Raw genomic sequence first — 10,880 nt, 5'->3', positions numbered from 1 at the left:
TTGTTGATCTGTTCTCATGGTCCAAGCACGTCTGTCTGCCACACATACACCGAACATTTGGCCATAACATCACGGACCACACATGCATAACCAATATGTGTTGAATTTTATTTTTAATCTCGTGAAGTGGCAGGGGGGTTATTGAATATCCATGGTGTCGGAGCTCTGAGGGGCATTAAAATCACAAACATCGCAACCCAAATTAGCTCCGTTGTGCCAGTCTTCAGTTACGGACAAACTGCAAACACATTTGTTTTCTGCGGAGTGTTTATTGCAGACGAATCACGAGACTTTTAAATCCGGTTGATATCTTCAAAGAAACAAAGCTTGAGCTTATTTTAAGTCCAAGACTCTCCCTACTTTGTGTTTCCCTCTCTCCTTGAATGTGTGGACATGTTTAACTTCTCGCTGGCCTCGCGTTGAAAGTCAACACTGCTCTGCAGCTCTTCTAAATCCCGGAGGACTGCATAAGTAATTTTCTTGGGCAGGAAAGTTGATGAAACACTTTCACTCCCAAGCCTGAAACAACAGGAACACATGCATATATTCTCTGAGGCAGACTGACATCCTCCTCTGAGATAATGATGTTGTCAGATTATGAAAGAAAATTTCCTTGCCAAATATGCAATGAGAAGATTGATACCACTATATTACAAATGAATCTGCTGCCAGCAGCCAATTATCTTTACCCAAAGCCTGGAAACAGGTAAACAGCTGGCCTGGCTCTCTCCACAGATAATACAATCTAACTCCCACATCCTGTACATGTCACTGATTATCACGTTATATACTGTTTTTACACCATGGCTTTTGCGGAGATGAAAAAAAAAAGAGAAATGATGTGTTATTCATCGACCTTTAAAGGTAATTTAAGGTTGGTGTCAATCTCCTCGTCTAACTCCAGAAATCGAAGAAGGCTAATTCTCAAATTGAATTCCTTTACGGCCAAAAATTAAAGTTGGTTAAAATACATAAGAACTTGTACTTAAAATAAGTACCCTGGATAGTTAAAAGTCATCAATCCCAAAATGCAAATTGTCGATGAAACAGTTTTTACCTTCATTTAAGCATGAAGGTCAGAGTAATATGTATGAATTTAATGTTGCAAATATCAGTCAACAAATCCAAACTTCAGACAAAAAGGTAATCTATTAACAGAGTAAACACACATGCTCCTTATGTTTTTATTCAAATTGAAAAGATGACATCTAAGTAATTGATGTTTTTTGTGTTTTTGAAAGACTACAATAAACATAGCAAAATACAGTGTTGTAATTTTACTTTTATTTCATTTCATATTTCATTTTTAAATATAATTCATTTGCCTTTTCAGCTCAGGTTTTGTTTTTATTTTTATGAAATACCATCATTATCTTGTTTTGCCGGGGAGATAAGACACAACAATGGATGCTGCTGAACATTATCTTCACTCCGACAATGATCTCCTCAAGCATTTCACATGTGCGCGTGTGACCTGATGGGTTTTTTTTGAACACTCCACAGGTGTCGACCAACGGGGAGATTTCTGTTATCTCTGGGGCCCCCACGGACTGTGACTGTAAGATAGACCCTAACTGTGACTGCTTCTCTGGTGAGTTATCAGGCAGGACACACACACACACACACACACACACACACTTGTTACTAGTATTTGATTATGTCTAATAAGATTTCGATCCTAAAAGCAACATGTAACTGCACTTAAAAATGATTTTGGATCCTAACACACTTGCCCCGGTTCCCTTGTGTGTTTGAAGGACACAAAAACAGGAACATTTTAAAAGCTTTACATGATTCCAAATAGTCAGTTTTATAGAGCGTGATTCAATCTTGCTGCTTGTGTGTCCCGGCTGGCCCGTGGTTTTATTCAGCTTGAGCATAACTTTCTCCCCCTCTTGTCTGCCTCCTGCACGGTCTCCTTCTCCTTTCAATCTGACTGAACTATTTAAATCAGATGCTTTTGATATCTGACTGTTTTGACTCCCCTTGGAAAATAATCTTTTTGGAAAATTACGAGAACAACGTGTATGTAAATCATGACAGCACGCAGGAAGGAAGTGACCATCTCTGACGTCCCAAATGGGAAAGTAAGTGAACTTGACTTTGGGAACGTATGTGTGTTGGCTGCGCAGAAAGTGCATGTGTACGGTTTGTATTCATTGGGAGGCTCCTTCTTCACAAAAAACTTCCAGCTACATTTCAGTAGGAACTTGCTCGAAAAGGAACCTTTCAAGTCCATTCATGCAGCAGCTGGCGAAAGAAAGAGCTCTCGTCTGGCCGCTGAAGGTTTTAACTGGCTGGTGTATCATGGAAGGGCACCTGAAGTGTAATAAAGGCAAGAGGGAAAGGCCCAAACAAATAAGCAGATGTTCTTTTGACAGTTAGGCCATGCTTTCATTGTAAGTGTCAGAGGAGGTGATCTTATCATTTAATTCTGCTCATGAAAAATCTGTCTCTCTTTTTCGATTCAAAGCGGAGCAAAGTGTCTCTCGCATGCCATGAGCCAATGGGCTGTAACCGTCCCCTTTTTCTTGGGTTGTACTTTGCATATTTTCAATCATGTCTTGCTGTTAACAGATGATTACTCTCTTCAGAGGCTTTCCGTTTCCATCACCTCACCATAAACACTCGCACAGTGTCTTTGAACATGCGTACACATGTGTATGCACACACACGCACACACACACACACACAAAAAAATACACACACATAATGCGCATGCTGTCAAGAGATAGACTGCCACCCTGCTGTCTGCACAGACGCATCAGGGGCCCCGGGCCTACTGCTGACAGCATCTAAAGGGCTCCACCCGGCTGTTAGCCCGCTGCGCTACCAAAGACATCTGAATGCATTCAGTCACCCACTACCACCGTCTGATAAGGCTGAGGTCACTATCAAGGTGGTTTTATCCACTGCATTGGGAAGCTGCAGTATCCCAACAATTCCAAGTCCTGGGATGAACTGATAAACGCTGCAACACCGCGGGGTCTTCATTTTTTGCGAAGCGTGCGCGTACTTGTTGTGACTTCCCTCCTCTTCTAAAAGAACGCTCGAATTTCTCGTTGTGTTTTCTTTTAAACCCAGGGTGGTCTTCTCTTGTGCTGTTTTTTTGTTTGCTTTTTTGAGCAAACAGGGTCTGTCCTCATTGAATTAATGTCTTTGTGCGTCTCATCAGGAGATGGAGGCTACGCCCGTGACGCTCGTCTCAAAGCCCCCTCCTCTCTGGCCGTGGCCCCCAACGGAACCCTTTACATCGCCGATCTGGGCAACATCCGGATCCGAGCCGTCAGCCCCAACCAGCCTCAGCCCGGCCCAGCCGGACTGGTGGAGATCAGCTCCCCGCTGGACCAGGAGCTCTATCTCTTCAGCCAGGTACACAGTGCCTGAGCTCCGTCTATAACACGTGTATTTTGCATGTAAAATATCAGCTAGTTACCTCAGTAAAGCTTAAGGTCAGAACGAGGCTGAGATCTTTGCAAGAACAAAGTCACTGTCGCTGTATAGTCAATTTTCATTAAGTTAGTTCCCAAGCTCAGACCTCGCCTCGGTATTAACTGTGTTTATTGACATGTCACTGGTTTGATGCTCAGCGCTGACTGAAACAACTGGCAGAGCTAATTTTATATGAGCTGTTAAGAGTGACCGTGTAATGCGCCCAACACACCTGACCTCATGTAACCTGGGATAATTCTGAGACATAGCTGTGAGATTTTCCCACCGGGTAATAAGTCTGTGTCAACCTGTGTCCGGTGTCTCGCGAGGAAAGACGCGCGGGCTCAGTATCTGTGGAGCGATTATGTGTCAAGTGCTTGACATTAGATTTCTGAGCGGGGAAACCTCACTCATGCGGTGCCATTGAAGTTTGGTTGTCATTTGTTGTTTTGCACCGCTGCGTCATTGTAGAGCCCTGTGCAGCTCACTCTCGCTTCCGACCACAAACACACTGACCTCTCTGTCGGTCACAAACATCACGCGATAAGACTCTTAATGTGTTCACTTTCGGTTTAGAAGTGCAGCGTCGGACCAACTATTTAAAAAATGGTATTTTACGAATTAGAGATTGTTTATTCGAACGTGGCCACTGATACACAAAAAGTAACCAATAGTTTTTTTGTAATTATACAGACGTTGAGGCCGATGGGAAAGTTTCCGTTATGTGCCTGAACACCATGTAACACCGGTTACACCTACTACCTTGGCAACCCTAACCCATTGCTAGGACAATCCCCACCCTGTTAACAGATATTTCTGTTTTGATGCACAAGGCTGGAAATATTGTAACCACATTAAAAAAATGTTACTGTTGCTCAGCCCTTTGGCTTAAAGCCATAACACTGATCTCCTTTGAAAGGCAACTGTTAAAGTTTTACAACCCACGAATCAGAATGAGTATAGAGGCACAAAATTTCATATCTTTATTAGTTAATACATTTCCTAGCTGAAAAGGGGAGTATAACGCGTTGGAGGCATAACCACATGTCTGAACCAGTTCTGTCAGTGTCAGCAGCTGTATTTAAATTTAAATAATTATCTATAGTAGCACTGCCAACACCAAAGTATCCCAGTAGTTACTAAGAACGTAGAAAGGACTTTAAACACAAACTTAGTGGCTGCTTTTTTTTTAGTTGCTGCTGCAACACAATCCTGATCACTTTCTCTCCCTTTCCGTGACAGAACGGTTCCCACATGTTCACCAAGCACCTCATCACCGGCCACTACCTGTACAACTTCTCTTACGGCACAGACGGTCAGCTGTCTGGGCTGACGTGTCGCAACGGCCACGGCCTCCAGGTGAGGAGGGACGCTCACGGAGTTCCTCTCTGGCTGGCGCTACCTGGCGGACAGGTGTACTGGTTGTCTCTTAGCAACAGTGGAACACTAAGGAAGGTGTCAGCCCAAGGCCATGACATCGCCCACATCACTTACCATGGTAACACAGGTCTCCTAGCAACCAAGAGTGACGAGAACAGTTGGACCACTGTTTATGAGTGAGTTTGTAGTTGTTTTTCTCTGCTTATTTTTTTTTCAGTCTTTGTTTCCTTTTCTGTCATTCATGCTTCATTGCTCGACTCTGAATGTCCGTGTGAACACGAGATTGCATGTGTGTGTGCATGTGTGTGAATGTGAGATAGAACTTTAAGCGTAAAGCGGCGTGACATGTGAGTGCCATCTGGTGGTAGCAACTGTAGAGAGCCGGAGAGACTTTTTTTTTTCTTTTTAGATTTCGCTGACTGATTCGCTGAGAGACGCTTCTGCAACACTTTGATCGCACACACACTTAGTATTGCACACACAGTACACACACAAAAACACATCTGTCTGAATTATTCACCACTACCAGCCCAGTCTCCGAGTCAAATTCACACAGCTGGATAATTACACTTATAAATCATAGTTGACACTTACTCTGTGTTGATGTTTGCGTATGAGAGGGAACAACAGAGGGATAGTCAGTGCGGATATGCTTGTTTTTGCCCCCGTGTGTGTGCGTGCATGCACGTGCTTGCGTGCGTGTGCGGCGGAGGTTATTTGTCCATGAGTGACAGTGACGTGTGTGCGTGTGCTGGTGCTTGTATGTCATTGTCTTTGTGTTTGTTCTCCAAGGTACAACAGCGAGGGCCGCGTGACCAACATCACCCTCCCCACCGGTGAGGTGAGCGGTTTCCACGGCAACCTGGAGCGCTGGTCTCGGGTGGAGGTCGAGGCCTCTAACCACGAGAACTTTATCACCAGCACCAACCTGTCTGCCAGTGACACCATCTACACCTTCAGACAAGGTACAGCATCATGGTGCAATTTTTTTTTATTGTGGCTCCTCCACATAGGCCGGGAGGAACCGTCCACGTATTCACACGTTGACATGTAGGAAAGATTATACCTTCACCACCATGCATCACCTTGCCCCCATTTACTTACCACAAACACGCTGCAAGGCGGATAATGACTCTTCTGGGGGGGACTGAACCATAGGTAACACACACTGATGTATAAAGACGGCAGCTTGTAAGGTTATAGTGATATTTAAACATTTATGACTGACAAACTGCAATATCGTGGCTGGGTCGGATACTCTGACCTGCGTTTTTCTTATTCTCCTCCGGCGGCTACACTGAATGCATGTGCAGGAGACTCACAGCTTTGAAAGACAGGATTCATCGATTTCTATAAATAATTCAGGCGTGGATCTGATATGACCTCTTTACGTAGCCGGAATAATGGGCAGTAAAAATAAAGTGCTCTTTATTTGATTTTTTTTTAATTTACAAAAGAAGAGACGGATGCTTGTGAAATCTCTTAGAGATGAGGAGAAGGGAAAATGAGAGTGGAGTGGAGAAGCCGCTCGTGGGAGCAGTTTCTTCTCATGTCATCCCTTTAATTGCTTTCTAGCAGTTGTCACAATGACAGGACTGCAGGGAGAGGAAAGCTGCTCCAACACACATAAATACACTGGCTCGGGCGTGTGCACAGTGCTACAGCACTGTATGACAGAGCTGCCAGGGAAGAGCCGAAATGACCCCCTATTTTAGAGTGCCCCCCCCCCCACACACACACCCCCCCACCCCCCTTTCTTCAACCCCCACGCATATTCACTTTCTCTTCTTGCCCATGAGGCAACAATAACCATATGTATAGACAGAGGTTTTACGATGGTGGAGGGAATACAAGTTACTATCTAGTTTAATAGATATGTCAAATGTTATGATTAAAATATACTTTTGCGATTTCATTTTTTTATTAATTGTGTTGCACAAATGGTAAAAGCATGATATAAACTTATATCAGCATGTGTAAACTCTGTATGCAGTCTTACTAAGAGTGATGCAGAAATGAAGAAGGGATTTCTGAGAAACCACTGCAATGTGTGAAAAACTGTCAGGGCCAAGCAGCCCTCCCTGCTTCTCGCTCTCTCTCTCTCTATCTCTCTGTCTCTGTCTCTCTGTCTCTGACTTTCTTTGTCCCTTTTTCTCCTGCTCTCTTTTTGAATAGATTACATTTTCTATGAAGATACAATGGCAGGTACAGGGCAGAGTCGGCGTCGCAGAGATGATGTCAAAAAAAAGAAAATCTCAGCACAGACATTTATGCAATTAATTCAAACAAAAAGCACACACTGTACAAAAAGCGGTGTATTACGAGTATTCATTGCAATGCAAACAGCCTTGAGATTTTTTTCTCAAGGCTGTTTTCTCAGAGACAGTTTCACACTTTTTTCTTTAGCTGGTGCTGCAGACCTGCATGTGTGGTTTTGTGTGTTTGTGAACACATCTGTGTGTGTGTTGTGACCCGCCCGTCCCCAGACCACGCTCAGAGTTCCTACAGAGTCAGCGCCGATGGGTCGTTCCTGGTGTCGCTGGCGAGTGGGATGGAGCTGTCCCTCAGCACGGAGCCGCTCCTCCCAGGAGGCGCCGGTGGAGGACTGAGTCCCACGGCCAGCCGCTGTAACATCAGCCTGCCGGGAGACCATGCCCCCAGCCTGATAGAGTGGAGGCAGAGGAAAGAGCAGAGCAGGACTAACTACAGCACTTACGAACGCAGGCTCAGGGTAAAACGTTTGAAACGCAACACAACATATTCTGAAGCTATCTCGGATAATATAGAAAATCCAGACCTCCAAGTTTGAGCACTACACAGAGACACAATGCATTAGCCGCGGATTACACAGTGGAACCAGTAAACAACCAAATATCAAGGAAACCCGCGTGAATGGGTCAAATGACATCACGGCAACCACATCTCTGAGGTATGCCGGGAGTTGTGGAATCTGACTCTTAGACACTCCTTCAAAAGTGGCAAATAAATGTCACTTCTAAGTGCAATGTGCCCGTATCTTTCTAGTGGAACTTAGTGACGCCACACTGCGACGCAGGTTGAACAGCGCTACAGCCTGTTCTAACACAACATGTGGATGTTTTGAGTGATTAGCGGTGTCGCCGTAAGCTGTACTTTCCACAAATCACATGCTGACTGCAACACCTCTGCCCTTTTTCCGCTGCACAGCGAGTGTACCACACACACACAGAACATTCCGTGACAACAGGACCGCTTTATCTGATGTCTACTAATTAATGAGCAATCCCCAGGCCTCTGCAATTTGTTGTTATTATGCAGACCTGGTTTGCTCTAAATGTCACAATTCATTTATCTAAAATAATGAAATATCTGCTTGTCTCTCCGTGACACTCCTTTTATATTTGCATGTCTGCGGCCTTATTCGGAATTCATTGTGATTACGAAGCCTGACATTTTAACTGTTTTTTCCTCCCAGGCACATAACAGGAACCTGCTGTCCATAGACTTTGATCAGAGCACCAGGGTAGGGAAGATCTACGATGACCACAGGAAGTTCACCCTCCATATCCAGTATGACTCGCTGGGCCGGCCCGTGGTGTGGTCTCCCAGTAGCAAATACACTGAAGTAAATATAAGCTATTCCGGTGGGGGACTTTTGTCGGCCATTCACCGGGGAGAGTGGTCCGAGCGGCTGGAGTATGAAAACGACAGGGTGGTGTCCAGAGCCTGGGTCAATGGCAAAATCTGGAGCTACACGTACGCAGACCGAGTAAGAGCTGTGCTGTGCTGAACATGTTCCGGTGTTGTTGTGATTGACAGGTTCTCACTGTGTCATACTAAGATTTAGTTTGATGTCATCAAAGAAATCTTAAGACGTCTGCTCTCCCTTTGTTTGCAGCTTCACGGGGTTATTCTTGTTACACGAAACCAAAACGAGCACTGTACAAGTTTGAGAAGTACTTCTGTTGTGGGGAGTGAAAGTAGCAAACTTGAAAGCCCATGAAAATATTTGACAGTACCATACTATCAACCGTTTTTTTTTTTCCCCCTGTCTCCGTTCCTTTTAACAAACCATGCAAATCAGTTCGCAGAGTGAATTGCATGTCTGCAGTTTAAAGGGCTTGTGTTTTTTTGAAGGTCAGACATTTTAAATTGATCCGCACTCATGGCTGCACGACTACACAGTGAAAGACAGTCTTGAGAGCAGACAAGATGTCCATTCTGATGGAGTGGACTCAAAGTTCCAAGTCTCTGCCACAGGATGTTCAAAGTAGTGAAAAAAAAGTGGCTTTTTTTGACAGTGGTTAGAAAAAAAATGTACAGTCCATGTGATTTTAGTAGATGGGCCAAAAACACACAAGGACCATTTCGTTCATTTAAGTGAGTGACAAGGCTGGAAGCAAGCACGGTTTTCATTTCCGCATTGAATTAATTGAAATAATTAATGAAATTATTTTCAGCCTGAAACATAATTAGTATCAGGTTTTGATAAAAGACAACGTGAAATTAGCTTAAATTAAGGAAACATCCAGAAAATAATTATACCTGCATGTATTATTAATAAATGAATATTACACCTTGCGGTTGGATATGAAATTATTTTCACACCTTGTTCAACTTCAGTTCAGACTGGAGCCGCATTACCGCAAACACACATTCAAAGCAGCAAAATCCGAGCTGTGAAAAACCTCAAGCTAAGACCAAGGTTGCTTCTTCTGACCTGTAACGATGATGAAATGTTTTCACCAAATGAAATTGAAATAGAAAAATACTGCAGACGGCTCACCACACCCCAGAGCTGCGGTGTTATAACCTCCCTGTGCATATCTGTGTTCTTTCAGTCCATTATGCTGCTGCTGCACAGCCAGCGCCGCTACGTCTTCGACTACGACCAAACGGACCGTCTGGTCGCCGTGACGATGCCCAGCATGGTGAAGCACACCCTGCAGTCGCTCCTGTCTGTCGGTTACTACAGGAACATTTACACGCCTCCCGACAGCCAGGCCTCCTTCATGCAGGACTTCACCCTCGATGGGCGGCTGATGAGAATTCAGTACTTGGGAACAGGACGTGGTGTCATCTACAGGTATGACACGGGTCACCCAAACACTCCTCCCCGTCACTTTTATAATTGAGGGAGCCAACGCAGTGCAGAAGAGGTGACATTGACCCGACGCCATCGGTTCGAATCTGTCGAAAGCTCGGAGGCATTACGCATCTTGGCGCAATAGTCATGCGTATAAAAACATAACACTGATTGGCTTAATGAAGGTGCTCAAATAAAGGGCTAATCTCAGAAGTGTAAAAAACCTTGTTAGCCCGAGTCACGCTGACACCAAAATGTGCCAGACACACACTCAGCTGTCCTCACAAATTGCACTGATTGGACTAATGGGGGACACAGATTAAAGGTCAAAGTTTTTATCATCACACCATGTCAGACGGCGCTGATCTGATTTTGATGAAAGCTTGGAGGACCGATGCGGGCGGCGTTCTGGCATTTAACGTTTCTAGCACTCGTTGGCTTGATGGAGACCCTATAATAAATGGCCCATTTTCAAGAAAAGGCCATAACTGCCACAGCAGCCGGTCAGATTTTTGATAAAATATTGAAAGGTGATGCAACTTGTTTCCCAGCTGTCCGAGGTGTCTTTGTATTATTCATGAGGCATAACATGTTTACTCACACTGCAGTTCAAATGTATATCATACTGCATTTCACCATTTTATTTGACACTTTTGACACAACGAATTTATCACCTATTCTAGAAATTGTTCTCTTTTTCATTTTTCTCTGTTTTTTTTTGTTGAAGGTACACACCAGCAGCGCGCCTCTCTGAGGTGGTTTACGACTCCACCCTGGTGACCTTCACTTATGACGAGTCCTCTGGCACTGTCAAGACCATTCATCTCACCCATAACGGCTTCATAAGCTCCATACGATACAGACAGACAGGTACAGTCGCACACACACACACTCACGCCACCTACGCTCAAGGGCCCGACGGCCGCACATTTGAAATATTTACAATGTGCAACGAGTCATCTGTAAATGGATCATTTATAAGGATCCATCTGAGCGTAAGATC

At 44.4% G+C, this 10,880-nt stretch overlaps 1 protein-coding gene across 1 annotated transcript in view; it reads left to right on the top strand.

The window, feature by feature from the left end:
- Positions 1–10,880, top strand: part of tenm1 (teneurin transmembrane protein 1) — a 163,935-nt gene that overhangs the window by 145,203 nt on the left and 7,852 nt on the right. Inside the window, exons 26-33 of the mRNA XM_035649915.2 lie at positions 1,504–1,591; positions 3,176–3,372; positions 4,675–4,988; positions 5,605–5,777; positions 7,299–7,543; positions 8,267–8,560; positions 9,633–9,877; positions 10,605–10,747. Of these exons, the coding sequence (XP_035505808.2) occupies positions 1,504–1,591; positions 3,176–3,372; positions 4,675–4,988; positions 5,605–5,777; positions 7,299–7,543; positions 8,267–8,560; positions 9,633–9,877; positions 10,605–10,747 (1,699 nt within the window). The remainder of the gene's footprint in view (positions 1–1,503; positions 1,592–3,175; positions 3,373–4,674; positions 4,989–5,604; positions 5,778–7,298; positions 7,544–8,266; positions 8,561–9,632; positions 9,878–10,604; positions 10,748–10,880) is intronic.

This window comes from Scophthalmus maximus, chromosome 9 (assembly GCF_022379125.1).
Source record: "Scophthalmus maximus strain ysfricsl-2021 chromosome 9, ASM2237912v1, whole genome shotgun sequence".
Taxonomy (NCBI): Eukaryota; Metazoa; Chordata; class Actinopteri; order Pleuronectiformes; family Scophthalmidae; genus Scophthalmus; species Scophthalmus maximus.
Note: the sequence above shows the minus strand (reverse complement) of the source record. Positions and strands in the feature narration are given on the sequence as shown.